Genomic DNA, 26,754 nt, shown 5'->3' on the forward strand with positions numbered 1-26,754 from the left:
GAAGCAGTTGCCCACATGCTCAGCTGTAATCTGTGTTCTGGAGCAGAACTGAAGTGCAAGAATGGGGCTGCTTTGGGAGAATGCAGTGTGGGGCTCACCTTTAGGCAAACCCTTGTTGTCAGCTGGCTCCCACTAGATGTTCAATCCTTGGGGCTGTACTGGAGTGAAAGGGCCCCCTTGAACCAGCTGGGGCTTCAGCTCCCACTGTTGGAGCTTTTTGCTCAGGTAGAACCAGCTGAGTCCTGTGGCGACTGTGGACTTTCAGCTCTTTCAGGCTCAGGATCTTCTCTTTGTTTGAAGCCATCAGAAGGGTCATCTCACAAACTGATTTGTGCAATTTCACATGACATCAAGTAAACTTCTGTGTGATTTCAAAGCACCTTTACATAGTTATTACTGATCAGTTCTTACTGTCGTGAACAAATGCCAACCTTGAGCTTAACACAGCCTCACATCAGATTTAAATGACAGCTGTTCATGTGCTTTCAGCTGCAGAAAAAATCTGAGTAAATGCTTTTCTCTGAGTTTACACTGACACTGGGCATGCTGCAGTCTGTAAAGATGTGCTCAGCTTTCTTACAGGAATAGGGAAAGGGAGTTTGGGCTGACAACTTAGATCAAATTACTTCATGCCCTCCACTTCAGCTGTTTGTTCTGTACAAGCAGAACTATTCAAGAGCAGAAAGGTTAGCACTTAAGTGGATAAATACCTGATCTTGCAGATACAGCAGGTAATTAAACAGTGGCCTTCCTGACGTCTAGGGTGAGTTTGCAAACACCAGTCTGCCTGTGGGTGTACAGAAATTTCCTATGAGCCATGAATGACAGAACAAGAGTCATCTACATACCCTCAGTTATAAATAAATAAAAGAAATTTTAAAATCCTTCTCAGTATTGCAAAACAACTAGTATGCAACCCCCATGTAGCTGAGCATTACAAAAATTAAAGCATTAAAATTAAGCATTAAAGATGATTGCTTCTAAGGGAAGCTCCTGCATGAAGATGTGCTCCAGTGCTTTCAAATAAGTGTGGGAACACTGAAATGTTGACAGTCAAGAAGAGGAAACTCTTATTCTCTGCCTGGTCAGTGCCTATTGATTTTCTGTAGGATTCCTTTTATTTTTAGTTCCAGAGAAGACAGGAAGGGGAGCAATGGGTTCTAATGCTGCTTTAAACCAAGATCACAGATCACACCTGAATCTTATGGACATCCAAGACGTGTTGGCAATAGGTGACAGATAATTTGCAGAAATGGTAGGAGAGGAAGTATCCTTCTGTCATATTTAGATGAAAACACTCTGACTGTGGATAGGACAGTGCATTGTGTCATTGTGTAGTGCTTCCTCAATGGCAGGATGGCGCATTAAATGAAGGTGATGTTGAAAGTTGAGACTTGCCATGGGAGACTGCTTGTTGCCTTGGTTTATTTTTGTAATCAGTTAGGACTGTGATTCTCATAGATACTGTTTCAAAAGTATGAGTCTTAGCATGAACCCAGTCCAGTCTGGTTCATTTTTGCAGCTGCAAGGCGCCATCCCATTGATATAGTTGTGTCTGCCAATGGACACTTCTGCTACTACTTTACCTGTTCACTACCATGAACCTTTTCTATCCTAGAAATGAAGGTAAAAGTGGGATGAGGGTCTTACAATCTGCTTTTTCTCCAGCTGTGTTTGTTTACTTGAGCCTATATTTGCGCCGAGCTCTTATTTTAGGTTTTGCATTGTTCTTCAAAGAACTGGCTTTAAACATTAATTAGGGCAGGGGGGGAGTGAGACTGTGTGCCTGCAAGGGAAAATGTGACTGTGAACCTAGCATTAGAGCACTGACCTGAAAGGAGGGAGAGAGGAAGGAAAGAGAGGGTTGACAAGCATTCATAGTGGATTCTTTGAAGAGTAAGTATAATTACTCTCCTCGGAGGGAGGATTGTAGACATTATGTTGTATATATATTTGCAGGATTACTATATAATTGTATCACAGGATTAGCAGTCAGGTTCCAGTCATGCAGATGCTAACAGCTGTATCTCATCTGATTTAGCATGCATGCACATCCTGAGAGAAGAATTAGCCTTCTAAATTGTACTGAAAAAGAAATCCTTGTGTGGTGATTTGCCATCGCTGGCACACACATCAGCTATTTTAGGCTGCTGTAACGTGCCTGTGTGAACGAGGAGATGCATTGCTGAAGGTCACAGTAGCAGCATGTCTGCCATGGAGCTGGGACTGCACAAGTCATCAGCCTCATGTGAGACAGGGATTTGAATCAAACAGAGCTTCCTGCTAGACTGGCATCTGCAAAAGGAAGTGGGGAGATACAGGTGTTGCTACTTCCAGCTGCAGTTCTCAGAATTTGGACAGGAACTTTTTTCCTATATCTTCCAAAAGAGTCTTTTCTTTAAAATATACAGATAAAAGTTATCCCTGCAGTAATTGCATTTTTGTTCTATCTATTCCAAAGCTCAGAGAAGTATCAGAAAGATACAAGGGGTTTGGGCAGGGAAAAGTAGACTGGGGAGAAAATATAAAAAATTTGAAGAAATGGTAAATAACTGTTTACTTCTTCTGTGGATTGAGACAAGGTAATTTCTTTCCTTTGCAACAGAAAAGAGCTATCAGTGTGCGAGCCTAACCTTCATTTGTTTTTCCCATGAACTATTTTGTATGAGAAGGAAGTACATTTTTACTATGTAGCTCAGATGATTTCATGGGAAAGGGTTTATGGCACAATGATTTTCTTTAACAACTTTTTTATTTCAACAGGAAATATGGGGTGTATAAAATCAAAAAGGAAAGAGAATCTGCGTGGAGATGGGCTAGATTTGAAGAATCAACCAGTACGTAAAACTGAACGAACTATTTATGTGAGGGATCCAACGTCCAATAAACAGCAAAGGCCAGTAAGTAGATAGTCTCAGGAGAGATTTCCTGTAGCAAGAACAAAGCATGACTGGCGTAACTTAAATTTCAATCCAAAGCATATGCATGGAAAAATTCAAATTATCATTAATCCACAACTGGGCTTTTAGTGTTGTGCAGTTCACCCTCAATGAATAAGTACCTAGAGGAACAAAAATTAAAACATGGTGGTGTGCTACTTTATGTTTGTCATAGTTTTCTGCATAAAAAAAGTAACTTAGCAATGCCTGAGTAGATATAACCATGTCTGTAAAAGAATGCTAGATGATATTAGAAAACCTGAAGTAGTTTAGATCCACTTTCTAAAGCATTGGTGTTGGATTTTTAATAGCTATGGGATCCAGGCGTTGGTTATTCCATTTAAAGGCTGAAGTAAACATGGGTGATTCTTCACCAGCTCTAGTCAGCTTTACTCACTGAGGGCCACTACCCAGCCTTGCCTGAGGTGTGTGGGTAAGGATGGGAAGGTGCAGTGGTGCAGGGAGCAGCACTGTGCTGCGGGAGGAACAGGCTAACGTGTTCCATGTGTGCTGCCTGGCATTGAAAAGAAGAGTACTGGGATGGGGAATTCTGCTGGGTGCCAAGTGGGTTTGCTAATTTGCAGCCTGACTGGTACCTTTTTTCCCCCCACCTTCTCTACTGTGCTGAGGAAACCGTGTCCTGACTGCTCCTGTTCAGGGACCTGCTCTCTGCAGGTGTGAATGGCTCCCTGCTCTCCTCTCTCCCCAGCTGACACAGTGAGCTCAGTGTGCTCTCAGTCCATGAACACACATCACAAACTACCTTTTTTTAGAATTAACTCATTTTTTTCCCTTGCACAGTCTTAGTGGCATTACCATGCTTGTAGCTCTTTAGCAGGACAGCTACACGGTAATAACTGTCCTGCTTGAGTGCCCTACCTAAAGCCTCTTCAGCAGAAGTCCCAAAGCTGTGAACTTCTTCCCCACAGCTTGTGCCACACCATCACAAGGTCTGAGCTGCTCAATTTAAAATCTAGGGGGACTTACTACATTTTTTGTTTTCATATAAATAATATATGTTTATATATAATACGTATTTTGAAGAATGATGGGAAAAAATCTGAATATTTCCTTTTAAGACAGATGATACCAAAGCAACTGTATAATATGTAATTGTAATTTAAAATCATCACAAAGATCTAAAACTGCTTGATTAAAGACATATTTCATTGTAGGCAAATCCAGAAGCACAGCTCTTACCAGGACAGAGGTTTGTCAATCAAGGTATGTTTCTATAGAAATCTCACAGCTATGTGCTGTACCTATGTCTGCCTGCAGAGTGATGTGAACATGCCTTTGTCTTTCTGCTTTTGTAGATGCAGAGGAGCAGGGAGTCATTGTGGTAGCTTTGTATCCCTACGATGGCATTCATGAAGAGGACTTATCCTTCAAAAAAGGAGAAAAACTGAAAGTTATTGAAGAGTAAGTATGGCAATACTGGTTGTATTGCAGATTTTCTTAGGGCTCATCTAATTCCCTCCACAATGCTTTGTTATCCTACTTGCACCACAGGTGTATGACTGATAAGTGAGCTCTCCTACATGTGATAATGCAAATGCTTTATGGAGTTATTCCAGGTTGCAGGGGACTTTGACAAACCTGCTGTAGTGAAAGGTGTTCCTGCCCATGACAGGGATGATCTTTTAGGTCCCTTCTAACCCAAACAATTTTTGATTCTACGTTTCTCTGGCTTGGCAGCTGGCCTCAGTAACAGTGACCAAACATTGATCCAGTGGAGCCAGTGACTTCTCAGGGCACTTGACCTCAGAGGAAAGGTTGTGCTTCTCTCTCAGCCTGGGCAAAGCTCTCCGCAGACCAGAACCTAAATAACAGTTTATCATTTTCCTTTCTTGTGGGTACTCCCGTTTTTGTTTTTCAGATCTGGAGAATGGTGGAGAGCAAAATCTCTCACGACAAGAAAAGAAGGTTTCGTTCCCAGCAACTATGTAGCAAAAGTAAACACCCTGGAAACAGAAGAGTAAGTTCTCCTAGACTCCAAATTCTGGTTCTTCACCTTGGTGATGTATCCTTTTTGGGTGGGGAAAGAGGTGGTTCTAACTCTTTGGAATACTTTTCAGATGGTTCTTCAAAGACATAACCCGAAAAGATGCTGAAAGACAACTCCTGGCTCCTGGAAATGGTCCTGGAGCTTTTCTTATCAGAGAAAGTGAAACATTAAAAGGTAGGTTTTGGGGTGGTACTTTGGAATTGATATAGAGATAAAAAACATGCAGTCAGTCTACAGAAAAATTGGCATCGGGTGTGGAGTAGTTTCAGTGCATCCTATTGTGTGAATTTTCTGCAGTTCTGTAGGAGTGAGAAGAACGAGAAAATTACCAGAAAAAGAGAGAAGAGAGTTGCAGGCTAACACCCAAAGCTGAGATAAAAGAAAAAAAAAAAAAAGCATTACATGTGTGATTACAGTGACAAGAAGCAGGAATGAATGAAGTGTCATCTTTTCTTAATGTTTGTGACTTCTTTATTGAAAGCCAAATTACTGTAACAGTAGCTGCTGCATTCTATAGTCTTCCATTATTGGGTCTGTATCCATTGCCACAAGTTTAAAGTTATAGTTAGTGCATAATGAGGGTTTTCACTTCTCCAGTGTAGTGGGATTCTTTTCAGAAAGCTTTTTTGGTAAAATTTTGTGGTGTAAACAGAGTGCTTTGTGCTGAAAATCTTAGTGAAGTCTCCAGGCTCTTCAGCTTTGAGAAGCCCCAGCCTGTGGGCTCTGACTGTAAGTCTGGATGGATATTCCAGCTGGATGCTGTAACACTGCATCCTCCAGAAGAAGACACATGAAGCCTTTCAGCAGGTCATGCCTCTCCACAGGGCAGCTTTTTTGGCTCTAATACTGCAGGTTCTTGACTAGGTATCATCTGTAATGGGCCCGTATCATTGTGCTCTCAGCTGAAGACTCCTAAATGAAGTTCTTAAAGGAAGTTTCCTAAATTCTACATATAGTACTGAGAGTATAGGAAAGTAGCCCCCCAGAATTGCTGGATATGTGTGTGAGGAGAGATAAGGGGGTGAGATCATTTTTTATGCTTTGAAAATGGGCAAGAATTGTGCAAGTAGAAGAAACAAAGAGTGCTGTAGCTAAAGGCAGATGCTCTCCTGCCCCAGTTTAAATCCCAGATGATGTTAGGCTCCCTAGGGCTGCCTAGGGATCAACAGATCTAGCAGATCAACAGATCTGCTCTCCCTCCTCTATGCCTGAAGGCATCTCCAAACTATCCTTTTGCTAGCTGGCCCATGACAACCAGCATGTTCCTTTTTTAAAATGCTGATCTCCAGATTTCAGCTTCTGCCTGAGCAGGATGACAGCCCTGGTCCTGCTCTCCCAGCCACTTCTACTCAAGCTGGGGGACTTTCTGCAAAACTGGACACTGAATGTGGAGCTGCCTGGAATATGGAACCAGTGAGTTTGTTGAATAAGACTGAAAAAGAAAGTGTGACCATAAGCATTTTGGGGACCAGTTCAGGGCTGGTTTTTGCTAACTTCCTCCTGTGAATTGCAAAATTCTTTTTGAGGAAATAAGGGAACAAAAAGAGAAGCAGACAAATTGGTGATTTTCTTAGGCTCGACTGTGCATGTGTGGACTCTGTAGATTTTTGCTATCTGTTAATGAGGGTTCCTTCTTTATCCACAGGCAGCTATTCTCTCTCCATACGAGACTATGATCCGGAGCATGGCGATGTTATTAAGCACTACAAAATCAGGAGTCTAGACAATGGGGGATTTTACATCTCTCCAAGAATAACTTTTCCTAACATCAATGATATGATCAAACATTATCAAAGTAAGTTAAATCATTTAGTGAACTACTTATTAGAATGCAGCCATTATTTCCCGTGAAGGAAAATAAATGGTTTCTTCTTTTGTTTCAAAACTTTTCTTTTTTCTTTTTTTTTTTTTCCTAAATAACTTGGGCATGCATGTTATCAAAGATAAAGTAAAACTGATTAGAACCCAAGTATTGTTGTTACCGTAACCAGATCTAGTGCTGGTTGCTCTGTGGAATACCATTGTGAAATGAAGACTAGCTTTATAACACAATTCATCAAACTTAGGGTGATGTGAAGCTATAATAAGAATTGCCTACGTTGCAAATGATATTTTATTTGAGAGTAAATTTTTACTCATAATTAGCAGGAATACATACAGACTTCTGAATGTTGTCTTGTATACCTAGTATTGAATGTGAAATTGGTTTTATTTTTCCTGTAAATGTGTTTTTTTAATTATCAATTTTCAATTTTTTAATTATCAATTTTAATTATCAAAAAGGAAGAAATACTCTATATACTTCAAAGAAATAAAATTGCACCCACATAGAATGTATGCATTTATTTAAAAAAAGAAAAGGTGGGGAGAGGAAGGGACAAGTCTATCTATGTTTTAGCTGCAAAACTGACTTCTCATTCTGCATAACTTACTGCTGAATAGCTCCAAATACAGGTTTTTAAATCTTGTAACTGGAAATCAAGACAAGACAAAAAAATGTAGGGTATAAAATCATTTAGTGATTTTTCAAAGCCATTCTGAGGACTTGGCCATGAAGTTTTTCTGAATAGTTAGATACCTGTGCTGGCTGTTCAGCACAGCTGGAAAACCTGGGAATTATTCAACATTCATATAAAAGTTATAGCTGGTCTGTGTCCAGAGAAAAAATAATGTTGACCTACTTATGCTTGCATGCACATCTGTCTGAAACTATGTTGCAAGAAAATTTAATGACAAATTCAGAATACAGATCCCAAACCTGACTCCAGTGTGCATCTTAATCAACATAGTGTCAGTGATAAGATCTGATACTGTATTTACTAGGTGCAAATTGTACTAAAACCCCTTAATAATCTGACAGTAACCAGATGCATGTGATAATTTTTTTTTATTAAACTCGTCTCTCAATGCAAAATTTCAGATCATTAAACTTCTGTGAAAGCACCAGAAAGACTACATTTTCATCATAGCATCTGGTTGTTTTGAGCATTATTGTGGGCTGGCTGGTGCAATTAAGCAACGTTTGTCTCAAGTCATGCAACACAGGAGTGTAATGAATTTTGTATTTTGTTTTTTTCTTTGAAAACCAGAGCAATCAGATGGCTTATGCAGAAAGTTGGAAAAAGCTTGTATTAGTCCCAAACCTCAAAAGCCATGGGATAAAGATGCATGGGAAATTCCAAGGGAATCGATTAAATTAGTGAAGAAGCTTGGAGCTGGTCAGTTTGGAGAAGTCTGGATGGGTAAGTTTATTCTTTTGAAATGAGTATTTAACTCTGAAGGAAGTGTCATTTCAGAGTCGTTCAAAAAACATAGTGGACATGAACCTGATCTGTATACTTGTAAAACAGCAAAATATACCAGAATATACCTTCTTTTGAGGAGAAAGGGCTTGTAAAAGGGGATAGATACCTGACAAGGAGGTGGAACAAGTCCTTTTGGTGTCTTTTAAAGGAAAAAAAATAGTGAGTTAGCACTGTAATTTAGAAGGTCAACGACAATAGAGTCTTTTGTTATGTTTTGAGGCAGAAATACAAGATCATAGTAAGATGTGGTTCCTGAATCTCAAAACCAATGAGCCTCTCAGAACTTTGTTTCAAATCAGAAAGTGTTAAAGAATATGAAATAGAAAGAAACAATGTATTTTAGTGAATTGTGGATAGAGATATCATAGTCCATTTGTGAAGAAGACAGATCCTGCAATGTAGTGCATGGTACTACCATACTGGGTGAAAAAAGGGAACAGACTTAACCCAAGAGTGTTGTCTGCCAAGGTGCTGCTCAGAAAGTAGGTGATTTATGTAGTAAGAAGACTAGAGATTGAGCAGCCCATACCTTGACTCATCAGGCAAGACCCCAGTAATAAAACTGCTATAAGACTTGCAAGTTGTAAACATTAATATATGCCCAGCAGAAAATGATAGCAATGTTATTATAACCTGAATAACCTGCTTTGTTGGCTTACAAGCAGTATTTCCTCAGCCTTAGTGACTTCCTATTGGCAAAGGGCTATGCCCAGTGTCACATTATGTGAAAATGGTTTAATCATCTTTTGAAATGCTGCCTTTTCTGACATCAGATTATTCTTTTGGCTTCCTCATTACATGTTCTGTAACAGTACATTACATGTACTATTCATTGCTTACACACTTTTTACCAGTTAGCCATCTTATTTGAGGTAAACTATGTCTTCTTCCCAAAGTCTTCAATAAGATGTTTTTTTCAGGCCAAGTCATTCTCTTAGCCTTTTCCTGTGTCTGTTTTTTTTGTCATGTTTAAATAGGAATAAATTTGTTGTAGTTATAATGAAAGATCAGATTATGGTGATGATGATCATTATTAATTTTAAGACCTAAGGTTCTATGGGCAGAGCATTTCTGAGCAACTTAAAAGTGTGTCCCAAAGCTGGCTAGAAGATACCAAGCTATGAAGGGGTCTCTGATAATCCATGGGAGTGTGTCAGTCTGACAGGAATGTCATTGCTTTGAAGAGATGCTCTTGTTTGGAAAAGCAAAGCACAGACTGGTGCTGTTTGAGTGGAAAATTAAACACACTCAACTACAATGTCAATCAGAAAGCTCTAATTGAGTCTTAGGTGCAATCTTTTGGTATAAATCATGTAAAAAGTGCAAGCAACACATCTCTAATGTAATAGATATAGCCAAATTCAGCCTTTTATCTGCCTTCACAAGAGGCTTAGAGAAACCCCCTAACTATGAAATACATTAATGACAACTTAGATACTAGTCAGGACAAGTGTAAACCATTGTGCAGTTATTTCTGCATAATAAACCAGGACAACAAATGTTTAACTTACTCTGAAACACTGTGGAAGACTTTGTGGTAGGAGTTAATCACCTGCTTGAAAATGCAGGTCATTTTGGGAAGTGACTACTTCTGCACATACACACAGAAAAGAATAAAACTTTAAAAGGGTGGTTTTTTTCTGCTTCAAGATGCTTCCTCTTGTTTTTGTCATTTTTTTTAAAATCTAAACTGGGCCTGAGCCCTATGTCTGAATTGCTGCACTATGAGAAAATCTAATGTACTGTGAAAGCAATCGCTGCATTTCCTCTTCTTTGCTTTCTTTCTGAAGTGAAAGAAGATTATTTGCATGGCACAGATCCTCTCAAATCAGGAGCATGGTTAATCTTAGAACCAAGGAAGTTCAAGATGGAAAAGCATATTAGGTCAGATCTGTGGTGCAGGGTATCAGCAAACACTGTGTGTTGTAATGGTCACCTAGGGAGTTATATAGAGGTACTGAGAAATAATCTGGTTGCTGTGCTCTCCTGATTTGAGAGCTGGTTCTTACACTGCCTCCTCAAAGAGAACAAAATTATTTTTTAGCCATCATGTGAATTAGAAATGTTGTTCCATGATTTCATTGCTAGATAAATTTCTTCTTGATAAAGGATACTTGGAATTGTGCTTTCAGAGGGGACAGTGTCCTGCTCAGAGGACTTGTGCTTTTGAGTTAAGAAAGATGTAGAGCTACTGGACAAAATCCACAAAGAGCCTCAAAGATGATGAGGGGACTGGAGCACCTCTCTTTTGAGGGAAGGCTTAGGGGGATCTTATCAGTGTATGCAAATAGCTGAAGGAAGTATGCAAAGTGGATGGATCCAAGCTCCTCTCGGTGGTGCCCAGTGACAGGGGCAGGGGCAGTGGCACAAACTCAAACACAGAGGTTCCTTCCAAGCACTCACTGTGTGAGTGTCCAAGCACTGGCACAGGTTGCCCAGAGAGGTTGTGGTGTCTCCATTCTTGGAGAGAATCAAAAGCCAACTGGACACAATTCCTGGACATCCAGCTCTAGGTGTCCCTGGGGGTGTTGGACACAGTTGCTTTCTACAGGTCCCTTCTGTGTTTCTGAAAGATATGGGAATATAGAGATAATGATACTGATAATTAGAGATTATATAGAGATATATAGAGAATATAGGGAATATAGAGATAATTGCTGATACTGCAATGTGAAGATATGCAATTATAGCTTGTATGGTCTTTTCTTTTTAGTATATCTATAACTACTTTCTGGGCTTCCATGTGGACATCTTCCTATTGAACCGTTTGGAGGAAATTAACTTATATTATGGAAGGAGTAAGAAAATCCTAGGAATAAAAAGCAGGCCTCCATATCCCCCAGCACTTGGCTGTGTTCCTGTATGACCTGTGCAGAAAATCTGTTTTATGGAATGGGCAGGTGAATCTCCTCCAGCTCTGAGGAGTTACTTTTACACCAAGAAAAGTTGCTATCAGTTTTCCATTTTTTTTCCTATCAATACAAATGCAATTTTAGGCATTTTATAGAGATTTTCTGGGTTTAGGCTACCAAGTTAGTGTTTATGTGTGCGTTTTGGTCATCAGTTGTGCAGCCTGGGCTTTCTGCCTTCACATTTAATGGGCTGTTTGGAGATGAGTGAGGGATGGAGCTGCTGCTGCATTATTCTGTTCTGCAGCTGGATGATGGCTCTAGGAGGTGAAGGAGTGAAGTGCTGATGTGCAGCTGGATGCAGAGAAGCTGCTGTTCCTCAGACTCTTTCCCAGTACCTCCTCCAACAGTAACTCCTCCAGCCATTATCTGCCTTCTGGCAGTGTCATATCTCCATAGCCCAAACAAGTTGTTCCCAGTATACCCTGCAGGGAATTACTGGAAAAGTAGAGGAAGGAGAAAGCTGCATAGTAGAGGCCTGTTCACAAAGCTCTGCATCTTCAGTCCTATTCAGAAATGGTAGGCTCAACCTCACTTGTCTATTATACGCTCATATCACACCTTGGCCTGATTAAGCCCATGCAAGAATCTAGGGACAACCTGGCTGTGCAAGACACTACTCTGTCAAAATAATAGTAATCAACTTCAAAATAAATACCTGAAACACTTAAATTTTTTGGAAAATTCAATTCTAATACGTAAAAAAGAACATGGCTCGTTGTGTGAGACATCATCACACGATCCTCAGACTTTCATGCTATTGCTTGCTTCACATTTGATTTGTAACAGGAGCTAAAATTGCAGAGAGACTGACTTCCTGCCATGGTGTGAAAGGTTTTTAGACCATGGAGTTCAGTGCATCTGGGCAGCTCCTTTAGTGATGTGATGAACCGGAGCAGCACTGCAAGAGCAGGGTCTATGTTTTATGCATTTTTGTTCCTAGTGAGAACTGATATGATGTGAATCATGATGCTCTGTGGTATTAATAATCCATGAAGAGAATTCTCAAGCAGGGCTAAGAGGAAAGTTAACAAGGCAAATGCAGGGATTATAGTGTAGTTTATTAATGAGTCACATCTTGCTTGCATCTCAGGTGTAAAAGATTCTCTTATTCAATAAGCTCTGAATTAAAATATAAGTAATGTGTGCTTTGGAAGTATTTTCTTCTGCAGTTGTTAGAAATACCAGAGTGTGCTCACAGAGGTCATGGCCACCTTGTTTTGGTGTCCCATCCTTCCCAATACATGATGAAATAAATGAACATGAGAGAAATCCAAGATCAGATATTTCTAGTGCTCTCACCAGCTATTTGTTTTGTTCATTACCACCAGAGGGTCAAGGTAGACTTTTTTACAGCAGATAACCTCAGTATCACTGAGATGTTGCAGTAAAGCAAACTATCTTTTTTAAAACAAAAGACCTGAGTTTGATGGATATCTTTAGTGAATGTAAAATATTGTTACATAGTTAATTTTAAGTGTGTTGGTCATGATTTCTTCTCTGAAATAGTTGTATTAATTAGTATATTCAGTAGAGAATTCAACAAATTGAGAGTGGAGCCCATGCTCTGTTATAGGGCATGGAATGGAATAGTAGAAATGATACAAATAGTCTTTCTGCTTCTTAAACAGAGAGAAATATATTTATTTTCTGTTTTTCTGATAGTTATAAATCACATACCTGAATTTTAACAGTGGATTTGACCTGTAACTGTAATTTCATACTATTAGGTAACTTAGAGAAATGTCTTTGTTATGTTTTGACCTGACCATGTTTGGAAAAATAGATTTAATAATCATGAAGGTGAATATTTTGTGCTTGTGGCATAGTGGCTTTTCTCAGGTGATGATCCTTCTTCAAAAAAGATGCAGTGCTCAGAACAAATACTTAAGATCTGGAAGCTAGGTCCTTGCTTTGCCACTGATTTCTTTTGTTGGATAATAAATAGCATAAGGAAATAGTGGATTCCAGTTTAGAGGTGTATCCATCATGGCAATGATCTAGATTGTTGCTGAATAAGGAAATGAGGTTATTTTGTTGAGTCATGAAGGTTTCACCTCTTCTGAGAAATATTTCTACAATGTTGCAATGGGTGTGGTGAAGGATAAAAGTTGCATTTATATCCCTCTTTCTCTCTCTTTTATTTCTTCATTTTTCGTATTATATTACATCACAAGATGAACTTTTGGGTAAAGATAAACTATAGGATCAGTGCTTGTTACTCTATATTTTTAATGCTGCTTTGACATTTATTTCTAGTTTGGCAAACATTAAATCTGAAAATAATTCGCTGCTTTTCTCTTTACTGACAGTTGCTTTTTATATAATTAGAATGTTACATTAGAAGGTTTGCTAAACAGAGAAATGAGCCACAGCCACAGTCTCCTCCACTCCTGGCATGGGCTGTGTGATAAGAAGTTATCACATTTTAAATCTTGTGCTGAGCACTGCAGGATTGCAGTCCTGGCAGCGTGTCCTTGTTGGTCACGAGAACCATTTGACTGCACTTTTCCCGTAATGCTCCATTTTGAGCACTAAGGGTTACAGGAAGGATTATAAGCATGAGACTGGCATGCATGAAATAAGTGTAATCATGGGATTTAAGATACTTCAAAAACTTCCAGCCAGTCCTTAGACTCTATTGTTCTGAGGCAGTTTAAGTGGACGTTCACTGAAACGTGCCTTGACCAAGTATTTCAGGGGCTACTTGTGAATGGAAACTTGGTATGAAGTAAGATCATTTGCTTGCTGTATTTTTTTTCAGATAACTGATTTCTAAAAATAGGGAATGGATCATTTTTCTCTGCAGTGCTGTGTAAGTTGCAAAATAAAAAGGAATTCTAGCATAAATATTTGTGCTACATCTGGCACTTGTTTTCAGGCTCTTAGCTATTCCTGGAATCCAACCTCACCTGCTTTACAAATTCCTGCTAGTCGGGGCACTGGGGGCTGGAGAGTGACTTCAGCGCACTGATCGTATTCCCTCCTTGTAGGTTATTATCATAACAGTACCAAAGTGGCTGTGAAGACTCTGAAACCAGGAACAATGTCTGTGCAAGCCTTCCTGGAGGAAGCCAACCTCATGAAAACACTTCAGCATGATAAGCTCGTTAGGCTTTATGCTGTAGTGACCAAAGAAGAGCCTATTTATATTATAACAGAGTTCATGGCAAAAGGTGAGAAAAACATTGCTTCTGCATGCTGATTTGGGCTGAGGTAGAGTTAATTTTCTTCCCAGTGGGTGTATGGAGCTGTGTTTTGGATTTGTGCTGAACTCAGAGTTAATAATACAGAGATGTTTTTGTTATCACTGAGCAGGTCTTGCACAGAGCCAAGGCCTTTCCTGCTTTTTGTGCTGCCACGCTGGTGAGGGGGCTGGGGGTGCTTGGGAGGGTGGCAGGAGACACAGCCAGGCCCAGTGACCCAAGTGACCAGAGGGATATTCCAGACCCTATGGCATCATGCTCAGTACATAAAGCTGGGGGAAAAAGGAGGAAGGAGGGACATTTGGAGTGACAGTGTTTGTTTACCTGAGAAACCATTACATGTGATGGGGTCCTGCTCTCCTGGAAATGGCTGAATACCTGCCTGCCCATGGGAAGCACTGAATTAATTCCTTGTTTTGCTTTGCTGCTGTGCACAGCTTTTGCTTTTCCTCTTCCTCTTAATGAGTCATTATCTCAGCCCATGAGTTCTCTACCTTTCACCCTTCTGATTCTCTCCCTGGTCCCACTAGTGGGGAGTGAGTGAGTGGCTGCATGGGGCCTGGTTGATGGCTGGGGTTAAACCACAACAATCTGCAAGCAATAGTTTAGTGAATTCTTCTGCTTCTCCTAAACTAGTTCTCTTTCTTTTTAAAGAAAGGAATGATAGAGTTAGTTTTGAATGTTCAAATATTAAGGGAAGGAGCTCCTGTGCTTAAGATGGGCTGAGGCTTTAATTTTAAGACTCATTACTTCATTTGTGAGAAAAACCATTTTACAGTTTTCTTAAATGCAGCATTTTCTATTGTTTCTGAAGTGGAGGATAACCCCCAGGATAGCACTGGTTCCTTTGGACTCCCTACCTAACTTTTGTATCTGGTATCATAGCAAGGCAATTAAAAGAAACTTTAGGAATTGCCTTATGTGGGACTTGAATTGATATAGGTGTGTGTCATAAGGTGAGTGAGGAATGGTCCTGCAGGGGTGGCTGCACTACTAGGAAAGGACTCTATGGAGCATTACTACACAAAATATGCAAAGTTTCCTTCTCAGATTATCTTGGGTAGTAGTTTTTCTTGTTTTGTTCTGTTTTCAAGCAATTTTGCCGGTAACTTGATGAACGAATGTTGAGGCACTTAGTCTGTATGACTTGGAAAGGATTGCTGTATGTGATTTTCCTAGACAGCTTTCCTGACGGTCCAGAGAGTGGGATGCTTGTCAAACTCAGCCCCTTTGAACTGAGGTGTGCTCTCATGGGAGTTTTCTACAGCCAGGGAAATAGCAAAACTTGAATGTCTGACATGCTGATTTGGGTGTTCCTGTCGTTAAATCGTGCAAAGACACTGTCTTGCTGTAGTCAACTTGAAAATTGATCAAAATACTTCACTGCATCAGTTTTGTTATCCAGAGAAACCAATGTGACGTTTATTTTTGTAGTAGGATGCACTGATCTAATCTTTCTCTGTTTTAACAGGAAGTTTGCTGGATTTTCTGAAGAGTGATGAAGGAAGTAAACTGTTGCTTCCAAAGCTAATCGACTTCTCTGCTCAGGTAAAACTTTAAAAATCCGCTCAAATTTTTTTTTTTTTTTGATGTTACTTCTCTTAGAGTCTGAAACTCATACTAGGCCATTTTATCCTAAGGATTTTTACATTTAAAAAATGCAATTCACAGGTCAATTTTGAGTAAATACAGTTAATTGAAAGGAGAAAGTGGATGGAAGAGTTTTCAAAGGGTTTATGTGGTTAGGCTTAACTCTTAGATACTGCTGGTGACCTCTTCAGATGGCAGCAGTACCCAGCTGCCTTCCTTTGTGAAAAGGCTGCTTTCAATTTGAGCAGCTACACATTGAAAGTGTAAGGACAAGTTTGTGAGTTTTTGCTTAGCAAATCCCTTCAAAGTTAATAAATGTGTCATTTTTTTACTTCTAAAGTTAGGTTAACTGTTCACACTCCTCTTAAACCTCAGTGTACCCTTCTTGGTTTCAAATTCTTAGGTAAATTATTGTGAAATGGTTATTTCAGGTACTAGTGTATGATTTATGAACCAGGATGATTGTTATCCTGGTTGTTATCCTGATTGTTAATTGACAAGTTATCTCTGTCTTAAATGAAATCTGAAGGGAGACTTCAGAGTGATTTCTGTGTCAAAGCCTCAATCAAAGCTCCCAAAGCCTGGTGTTTTGTCTTGGACAGTTATCAGAATTGGGTGTCCAGGGAGGCATGTAACAAAAATAGAGTGATAATTCTGCTTTTGCAGGTTGTACTTCATGTTAGTAGTAGGTAATGATGCCATTTCTGGTAGATTATTGTTAACCAAACTTTTTTTGGGTTTTTTTTTAATATGCATTAGAGTTTACAGATTGTTGTACCCTATTATGTTAACTTGTTATAACTCATGAGGAAAGATGAGAAAACAATAATAGGTATAATAAAGCATTAGGAATTTATAACAAAAGTTCACAATATGAATATTATATGAATTTTAATGTAATTATTGCTATACAAGTAATTATGGGATTATATATTAGGAAGTATTTAATTACCAAAAAAGTTGTCAAACACCAGAACAGGCTTCCTAGGGAGGTGATCAATGCCCCAAACCTGTCATATTTTAAAAGTCATTTGGTCAATGTCCTTAATATATGCTTTAATTTCTGGTTAAAGTGGCCTAAAGTGGTAAAGCAGTTGGACTAGATGATGACTGAAGGTCCTTTCCAACTGAAACTATTGTATTCTATAGTATATTATATATCACATATTGTTATGTGGATGTTCAATATATCAAATAGAGGGTTTTATTTCACACAGACTCAATGGAAGAGCTATTTTTCCTATAATTATTGGTTTAGTGTGGCTATAGGCTCTTTAAATTTTCTGAGCTCTTTGGGAAATTTGTCCTTGAGAATTTATTTTTAGTGGGATAAAAGCTTTGTAGATGTGGAAAACCTGCTGGATCCCAGGTCATGGTCTGAAGAAATGAGTGACAGTGGGCAGAAAAGAGGTAGCTTTGAAAATAATGTGTAGAATTCAAGAGAGAAAAGAGTATCTGTGAGTGCTGATGTGAAAGGAGACCTGAGGTGGGGAGAGAAAAGCACATGTGGTTTCACAGCAGACCTTTTTATTGGAGTTAGGGACGTTGTGTTCATTTTAAATTAATGCTGTATTTTTAGAAATATAAGGCTTGAAAAGGGTAATGAACTAAAGAGCAGCTCTGTGTACAACTTGGGTAAATCACTTCAGGATAACAACGGTCAGGGATTGCCATTCTCAGAGCTTTGGAGGTCACTTCAAATGAACATCACTTGTCACCCTGATCTGACAGCAGCCTCTCACAGCCAGCTCCTGCACTGGGCCCCAGAGGCCAGGACCTTGTGCTGCACAGGTGATGTGAGAAGTCCCTCTTGTCATATAAGCTGTAGACCATCAAGAGAAATTCCTGAGACTGGCTTGCAGTCATCCTAAAGGGATGTTCAGGAATGCCTCTCTGAGGATTTCAGGCTGAGGCCCAAGCAAAACTTTGGAACAGAGACACTGGGATTTTTCTTATGGAAAGAATTTGTAGGGTTTTTGAGCACATTTGTAAAGAGCCCTTAATGCCACTGTGTGATAACAGGAGTGTGAGGAATGGACTTGCAGGCTGCATGTGTGTGGTTCCAGACCAGAGATTTCTCTCTGACCAACACAGACGTTCCACCGGGTTTCTCTATCTCTGGCAGTCTGCATTAATTGATAGGTTTTTAGGGCAAAAGATGGACAAAAATCTTTTCAGACCTCTGCTAAGGTAACCTGTGGATCACACTTTTCCTGAATGTAGGCTGTGTGTAAAGGGGAACATAAGATGAGTGTAGTTTTTTGGCGTGACTCTGGTTTGTACCAATGGAACACTAATTTATTTCTTACAGAAGTGATGTTAACCTCTGCAGAGCAAAGGGGAAAGAAATTTGGAGAGATATGTTTCAGGAGAGTTTAAAATTAACATGGAAGGAAGCTTGTGGTGAAGAGGTGAAGATTCTTATGCTTAGATAAGATCAGGCGTTGTTTTTTTTCCTCGGTGGACACACACTTGAGCTCTTCCTTACTCTTGATAATACAATTCTGGCAAAGCACTTTGCTTTTTACAAGCTTCTCAGGAGCACTGAAAATGCAAGAAATGGTAGCTGAGCATTAGCTTTTTTTTGCCCTCATCCATCTGTGTTGTTACAAGACACAGGAGGGACTGGGAATGGGAGAAAGGGAGAGGAGGATGTGTGACCATTAACTGGGTAAAGAAGGCAATTGTACAGGAAACCCCAGCTGAAGCTGATTTTCCAAGTCAAGAGCACTGTGGGTTGTTGTTTGCATTGCCAGACTGCTGTTTAGTGCTCCTGAGTTCATTATGCCTTTGCCTTGAAGAGTCTTGAAAAAAATATGTGTTTGCAAGAGGTGAAACATTCTGACTTTGCAAAATGAGGACTGCTCCTCTAGGTGAAATAAACAACTTTTTGAAAGTAGGTGTTTTTCAACCAACTCATGAAATACACTGCTGCTCTGCTATACTGACTTAGCTGTCTAGTTAGGTGAACACACCTGCTGATGGACATTTTTGGCAGGGATAGCTGTTATTGGGTTACACTTACATCTAGTGCCTACCTTAACTTACAGCTGTGGGTTCTGGACTTTGGTGGTTTATTTTCTGTACTAATGGTCACAGTTTATAAAACTAGGTTTGTGGAAAAGATGGCAAGAAAGTGCTTCCTGGGAAGGTGGTCCAGCTCAGTTTCTAAAGCAGCCTGCTCTCTGACAGAGCTGAAGGTATCTCTGTGTTTTAATCAGTGCATATGAATAGGGGCTGGGGGAATTTAACGTTAGCTATGCCCTGGCCAAGACAATTTTATCCCTTTGAGATGAATGAAGTCTCTGAACTAAGAATGTTTTAAGGGAAACTGAGTTTTACCAACGTATCTTCAAGCACATTCTATCTACGTTAGTACAGAGTAGAGCTGTGGCATTTCCCGTAGGAGTCAGCACCAGCCTGGCTCCTTCAGTTCCTAAAGTAACTGGAAGACTCAGAGTTTTACTAGCTAGTTTCTGCTTGCCTCAGAGGCAGTTTACCAGAAGAGCCTCCAATTCTTTGTTTCACATTTCCTGAATTCATAGTTGTTCCTGCTTGATTAGATCTGCTGAAAACATATGACACGAATCCAGCAAAACTTTTGTATGTGTAAACTCTTCCTGCTTCTTATGCAAATCCATTACCTTCTGTGTAGGATGCACGTGTGTAGTGGCTGTGCTTAGGAAAACCCTACCTGTTTTTACTAAACAAACTCATCATTTCGAAAGGGTCAAAGCTTTGTTCTAAAAAAAGTAATTTCTTCTTTCTCGTGCAGTGCCGATACTTTGGTTAATTCTTCTATGATCTACAGCTTGACTGGCAACTTCTTTCTGTCTTCCAAGGCTACAGTGCCATTGAAATAATAGTAAACTTAGAATAAAATTAATAGAGATTTTTGATGCAGTGTTTTAATTCCTCTCTACCCTCATTTTTAAAGTCACAGTAGAAAGTCACCCCTAGATTACAATTAATTTTAAGTCTTATTTGGCATTTGTTAACATTTCCACTGTGTATTCCTTTTCATGCTTCTTTGAATTTTAATGATACACTCTAATGTTCCAGTGCATAATTATATGCATTACTTTTATAATAATTTTTTTCCCCCTGTGAATCTGCTTTAACTACATAGCTGCTTGACTGGGACTAGAGGAATACGATTTTGCAGCCTTTCCTGACTTCACCTTTAGGATAAGCACTGTTGGAAACTGAAAATTGTTATTACACTGATGTATCGTTTGAAAATATGTGTCTTTTGCAACAGTTTTCAATGGCCAGATACAGAGGGTCTACACCCTCTTCAAAAGCAAAGAGTCACGGGAAGATGAACTGTCTTTTTGAAAACTCTGTGATCAAGAAGTATGTTTTATTTTGTTATGCATCTGGACATTATTGAAAGGTACAGCTATTGAAAGGTTGATCCCAGACCAAAGACAGCCCTGTCCAGATCAATAACACCTCCACAGTCTCCTGGAGGACTTTTCTTTCGTTCTTACCCTGGGTGCATAGCTCCTAGAATGTGGAGATTTGTTTGGGGTTTTTTTGAAAGAGTTTTTTTTGGGGTATTTCTAAAAGTGTCACTACTTCATTAAAGGTGACTGGGAACTGCTCCCTTCTTGGCAGTAACACTTGAGCAGTGTAGGCAGAATTCTCTTTTAAAGGCCACAAAAGATATTCCTGAAGCCCAAATTAGCTTTCCCATTCTGCTCCCGAATAGATGTTACGTGTAGCTGAGCAGTCTTGACAGGTACCAATGATCATTAAAAGAGAGGGGAAAAGGCTTTAATTTTCTTTTGTTCATATGAATTTCTCTAGCATTAACATTTCATTTCGCAATGAAAACCCAACAATAATCATTAGAAGTTATCATGTGGCTTCTGGCACCCATCTCAATCAAAAAATCTCTTTTTTTTTTTCTTCTTTTTCTGTAAGCAAAGGTTTAACATGACCAGATGTGTGAATTCAGTTGTTTGGTCACTGTGTTTCCCCTTCTTCACTGATTCAAAATTCCTTGCTGTTAATTTTTTCCTACTTTGGAATTTTCTGCATTTTTCAGTGAATCTAGCACAAATAAGAGGAAATAAAATCATTTTTCCAATGGACTTTTCTTTGTTGGATTTGGAAACTAAGTATCATGATCACAAATGTTTCTTTTGTGAGTGATTCTTCATTCCCTATTTGACAGTTCACCCAAATGTTATATCTGTGCAGGGAAGAAGGAGGGAAGCTGATTCCTCTGTGGTGTTTGATGTATTTTTGGTGGCATTACCAGACCTGTCTGCATTTTGGGTGTGTCTGCCATGCTGGCCAGTCCAAACTCAGCACTGATCTTACAGCAAAACCTTCCCCATTCATCTCTGCTTCCTCCCCAAACCATGTAATGGCATGGGGAGCAGAGAGAGGCAGAGCAGACACTAAATTAAATACTGCTCTTCTATTGTGTCTGTAAGCCCCTAATAAGACTCTCTGTGGCAATTATTCACAAGCAGCTACTTCCTTCATTAGTAAATGTTTGACTTGTTTCTACAAAATGTGAAATGCAGGTGTTGCTCATTCTCTTCATCAAAGTTTCTTCTTGGTTTAGTGTGAGAACCCCCCTGCCCTGTACAAGGGCAATGTCACACTTCTCTGAAGAATGTATCTGACTGTAACAAGAGGTTTGCAGTGGAGGAAGTGGGAGGGCAAGTGGCTCTATTTTTCCATTGCTTAAACCAAAAAAGAGGAACAAAGACTGCGTAGTTTTGTGTTGTAAGTGGTGGCAGCCTGTGCCTTGGCAGTACCCCTTGGGGACTTTTTAAAAACGAATAAGCAGAAGTCATGTTCATGTTATCTTCAGATTGGGGCAGCTGCTCTGCCTGCTTAGCTGCACAGCTGAAAGGAGCACCTCTGCTGCTGGGGGGGGTCCCTGCATTGTCTGCTCCTCAGGGGGAGAGGAAACAGCCTGTGCTGAAGGTCCCTGGCACTGCTGAAAGACCCTCACTGCTTTACTGCTGCTCCACTGGCAGATCTGAGGGTGTGGGTGCTCCCCAAATCATGTGGCCAAGAGGGCTCTGCCCCCCGCCACAGGCATCCCAGAGAGGTACCTGTGGCACCGGTGGAACCTTGACTGGGAATGTCCCACCACCAGTCTCACAAGAAAGATAAAAACTGATGGCTCCCAAAAACGGGGTTTCTTTTTTTCTTAACTCTGCTTAAACTTTTGGACAGAATACAATCTACACATCAGTTTTAGTACTCTTAGTTTAGAAACTATTATTTCAATTTCTTTTCTGGGTTTTTTTTGTTTGTTTTGTTTTTGGTTTTGTTTTTTTTTTTCCTCCCTGAAAAGGAAAATGTTCTTCTTCAGGGAAAAAAAAAAAAAAAAAAAATGTAGTCTGGAAAAAAAATCATCCCCTCTGCATATTTTTGAGGTTATTAATCCTCTTTAATTTGTTTTGGAAATCAATTTGGGCTGCTGAAACGCAGATTATATTTACTTGCGATACTATCTGAGAGCTGGCTGTTGCCAAAAATTCCTCATGTATGAACAGGTACGTGTTGCAGAAGAAAATAAAGTTGTTTCCCCTATCTTAGTAATTGCTTCCTAACTTTCCAGGCTTATACTGGGTATAGATAGAAAGTTGTTGGGTTTTTTAACTTTCTCTGTGCTGTTGCTTTATCAGTACCTGCTTCATCAGAGCACCTGTATCCTAAGTCATTAATTCCTTCTATTTTCTTAGTATTTAGAAAATAAACTGGCTAATAATTTAGGAAAGAGGATATTTTAATAGAAATCTTATGAACATTTTATTCAAGATTCTGTTTCAGGAAATGTCTTCCATACGTCTCTAATCCTGCCAGCTGTTATTCACCCAAATAATTCTTTCAGAGCTGCTACTGTAAGCAGAGTTTTGCAGGACTGGATCTGTGCATAGGTTTTTCCATGGCAACCCCCCCTTTCCTGGCTTCCATCTAAAAAAATTCTTCAAAGACACCAACAGTGAATAAATGGATATTTATTCAAACTGCTGATACCTTTGAAGAAAGAAGGACCAGACCTGCTAATGGAGCTCTATAGTATTGAAATATCAAAATAGTTGTTCTTTTGGTTACAGATTGCAGAAGGGATGGCATACATAGAAAGAAAAAATTATATCCATCGAGATTTGAGAGCGGCGAATGTTCTGGTTTCAGACTTACTGATGTGCAAAATTGCTGATTTTGGACTAGCAAGAGTGATCGAAGACAATGAATACACAGCAAGGGAAGGTATGTATTTTTATTTTTGGTTTTAAAGCTTCTGCCTCTGGGAGGCAGTGAGGCTGTATCTAACAGAAATACAGTCACCAAGGATAGGAAGTGCTGTAACAGCTTCCTAGGGGCAGCATTCTAATGCCAACAACTTCTAAAATGAGTAAAGGAAAAAAATAACCTTTCTGTGCTGCCCAAGCTTTTTGACGAGTTTATTTTAAATAAATTTGAAAGATGAGGACAACCTACAGTGTTTAACTGCACACCATTTTTTCCAAAATTGAACAAAGTAATTGCATAGTCTCAGCTTTCATCTCACAGAATTAAAGGCCAAGAAACTGTGATCTATATTCTCTTAAAATCCTTAAGTGCCTTATGGACCTCCTTTCAAAGGAAGAAACCCTAGCAGGTGTAGTTGCTGGTAATAAGAAGAGCTTTAGCAGAACTGGTTACCTTTGGAAGCTGTTTGAGGAGCTGCAGCATTAATTTGCATGTTCAGCAGCATTGTAGGGACACTGGAAGGTTGGATCATGTCCCTGTTCAGCACATTGATGGCAGATAACAGGGTCAGGACTGGCCAGAGGAAAAACATGCTATGGAAGGTGTATTGTCTGGGTTTTGCCATTAGTGTTTTGATAATGTTGTCAAGGATCCTTTCAAGAAGTGCATTGCTGGTTGTAGTGAAAAGTTTTTATTTTTGCTTCCATGCTTAAGGGTAGCTTTTCAGAATGGTTTGTTGGCTGGCTTTGCCCCTCTCCTTTTAAAGACCCTGCCTCAGGTTTTTACAGTCTGGATGGATACTCTGATAATGTAGGCGAGAGGGGAGGAACTAAAATATGAAGAAAGAGAACAACGCACTACAGCTGAGATTAAAGGAAGATGAGCTATTCAGCAGGCACTGAGTTATGGTAATTCAATAGATCAGCAGGAAGTGTCTGATTAAGCAGCTTTCAGAGGTACAGACCCATATCTGTGGGTTTTAGCTAGCTCTGGACTTTGTATATTGAAGAAATTAACTTCTCAGGTTATAAATTTTTATGTCAAGTTTCTTTGATGTGTTTTCTGCTCTCAGAAAAGTTTCCTAGCTCACCTGGTATTTTGTGCCAGAACGTTAGAGCAGGCTAAAATGGGCTTAGAGGGACTCTGCTTGTATTACTCCTTGTTGTCAAATGAATTAATGTAGTATTCCCAACAAAGGCTGCCTGAATGTTTTTATTTAACTGTCAGGAGTTTGTTTTTATATGGCAACTTCTGGAATCAGTTAGTTAGATATGAAAGACAGTAATTTAAGATGTGACTTTTTAAGGTATGTCTTGCTACTGCTTTTGCATCTATGGCTGAATGTGAAATGGATTAAAGTGACTATTTGAGACTGTACTTTTTTTTTTAGGTGCAAAATTCCCTATTAAATGGACAGCACCAGAGGCAATTAACTATGGATCTTTCACTATTAAATCTGATGTGTGGTCATTTGGGATTCTCCTGTATGAAATTGTTACATATGGAAAGATTCCTTATCCAGGTATGGGCCTGTGGTTTTACTCTGTATTTATACTTTGGTGCTAAAAGGCAAAGAAAATATTCAGGGAAAGAGCTGGCATCTCACAGTAGTGACACTGACGATTGGAAAAATGTCTTACAGGTAATCTTACTGCTTTGAAAACTTAGTCACTGCATGTGTAAGGCACATGCCTCTCCAGAGTAAATTTTAGCAAACAGACTAATGGGACCATGGGAATATACTAATTTTTATATGTTCTAAAGGTGTTACAACTGCAGCAAATGCAGATCCTGCATTTATGGCATCCCTGTTCTGTGGACAGAAGCACAGTCCCATGGCGAGGATGCAGTGCTGCAAGTCCTAACAGTGCTCTGGAAGCTGCTGGGGACTTTATTAACATAGTATGTGAAGATACTAAAAAAAGTGTGTTTTCACGAGCAAACAGGCTGTAGTAATTTGTCAGTGCTAGCTAGTCTAAACAAATATGAAAGCAGACCCTAAAGAAGTGTTGATGTACCACTAGGAATGTTTACTATTTGTTGTTCCCTACAGTCAGGTACAAGGTCACAGAGGTGTGCACATCAAATGGAGCTGCTTTGGGTAGCTGTGACATGGTCATGTGCTTCATGCTTCATTTGTCATTGTTAAACAAAATATAGATTAATGTTTCCAGCACACAGAGACACCTTGTATGAAGGGGTTTTTATGCACACAATATTGTTTCATGTTAGGCAAAGATGATTAATTCTGGGCAACAGACTGCATTCATTTAAGCTTGCTGAGGTTATGGGAAATTGCTCTAAATTCCCTTCTCTTGTGGGCAAGTGGGAAAGTACAGTTATGTTCACCTGCACTGCACATCTCATAGGCAGAGTAACTTCTGAGAAGAGCCTTGGGATCCTGACAGGAAAGGGAGACCAGGTATTTAATCCAAGCAAAACTCTCCCAGTGCTTCCAGTGCAGCAGCTCTTGCTGTTTAAACAGTGAAAACATTTTCACCACTTCATGAGCAGCTGGAATTCTGCATCCTGAATTTCCAGAGATGGTCAAGAGGCAGACCCAAATCCCTCTGGACACAGGGAGATGGGAAATCCCACAAGACTTGGGCAGTGGGGAGGGGGTGATGGTAGCCAACTTTACACTGCTGTGGAAGAACACAGTGACTTTCCATACAAGAGGCAGAGCCAAAACAGACATTCTCATGGCACAGTTCTAGGCCAGGAAAACACTTCAGCTCAAGACTAACACCCTAAACTTTGAGACATAATAGGGCTGCTTGCACAGCTAGGTGCTCTGGGTCACTTTGTAGGTGAGGGCTATGAAATACTTGACAGCAGAGCAGGTCCTCTCAAAGCTCATGGAAGCACTGTTTAAGGAGGATGGATGAAGGATCAAGAAAGGGAGATGGGAAGGATTAGAAGGGAGATGTGTACAGCCAAGATATGCATGGCTCTTCCCACAGTCAAGATACCTTTTTTTTTCCCCATTAGCACTTCCCTGTGTGTACAGACAGCTCCTGCACTGAGCTGGGCTCACAAGATTATTTCTGAAGAATTTCTGCTTAGAAAATGGTCCTTCTCTGAGCACACACACAAGGTCACCTGAAAACCAGCACTACAAAAATACAAAACTCAATCCAATACTTAATTCTGCAGCTAAATCTGCTCTCTCTTTGCCTTCATAAGCCATATCATGGTTTTATTCTAAGAATAAAGTCAATCTGTACAGCAGACATGGTACTGCTGCACTGCTGTGGGAAAATCTCTCTTCTTAGGGAAGTCTGGGCAATATGTTTTTAAAATGTGGGAGCATTTTTATGAGCACCATAAATACTCCGTGCACTGTGGATTCATTTATCAACCAGCAGTTTCATATGGAAGGCTATTGACTGCATATTAGATTTTAATATTGCAGGTATTTTGTTTTAATATTTGCAAGTATTGTTTGCATTAAAATGGATGAGAGATACACATCTATGTTAAATAGAAGTATAAATTGAAATAGCCTGTTAGACTGAAAAGTTGATTCTGAGCACCAGAATCACAGCAAAGTACGTGGGTGACCAATCT

At 39.7% G+C, this 26,754-nt stretch overlaps 1 protein-coding gene across 6 annotated transcripts in view; it reads left to right on the forward strand.

Annotated features, from left to right (window-relative positions):
* Positions 1-26,754, forward strand: part of LYN (LYN proto-oncogene, Src family tyrosine kinase) — a 49,836-nt gene that overhangs the window by 18,385 nt on the left and 4,697 nt on the right. For 3 of the 6 annotated variants that reach the window (XM_038126882.1, XM_038126883.1, XM_038126884.1), the window contains exons 2-12: positions 2,764-2,837; positions 4,115-4,163; positions 4,256-4,361; positions 4,819-4,917; positions 5,018-5,121; positions 6,593-6,742; positions 8,037-8,189; positions 14,155-14,337; positions 15,839-15,915; positions 23,049-23,202; positions 24,575-24,706. In XM_038126882.1, coding sequence (XP_037982810.1) covers positions 2,769-2,837; positions 4,115-4,163; positions 4,256-4,361; positions 4,819-4,917; positions 5,018-5,121; positions 6,593-6,742; positions 8,037-8,189; positions 14,155-14,337; positions 15,839-15,915; positions 23,049-23,202; positions 24,575-24,706 — 1,276 coding nt within the window. In that variant the 5' untranslated portion in view covers positions 2,764-2,768. Of the gene's footprint in view, positions 1-2,763; positions 2,901-4,114; positions 4,164-4,255; positions 4,362-4,818; positions 4,918-5,017; positions 5,122-6,592; positions 6,743-8,036; positions 8,190-14,154; positions 14,338-15,838; positions 15,916-23,048; positions 23,203-24,574; positions 24,707-26,754 lie in introns of all 6 variants that reach the window. The other 3 variants (XM_038126879.1, XM_038126880.1, XM_038126881.1) reach the window with 1 other exon arrangement.

The sequence above is a fragment of the Motacilla alba genome, chromosome 2 (assembly GCF_015832195.1).
Source record: "Motacilla alba alba isolate MOTALB_02 chromosome 2, Motacilla_alba_V1.0_pri, whole genome shotgun sequence".
In the NCBI taxonomy this organism is placed as follows: domain Eukaryota; kingdom Metazoa; phylum Chordata; class Aves; order Passeriformes; family Motacillidae; genus Motacilla; species Motacilla alba.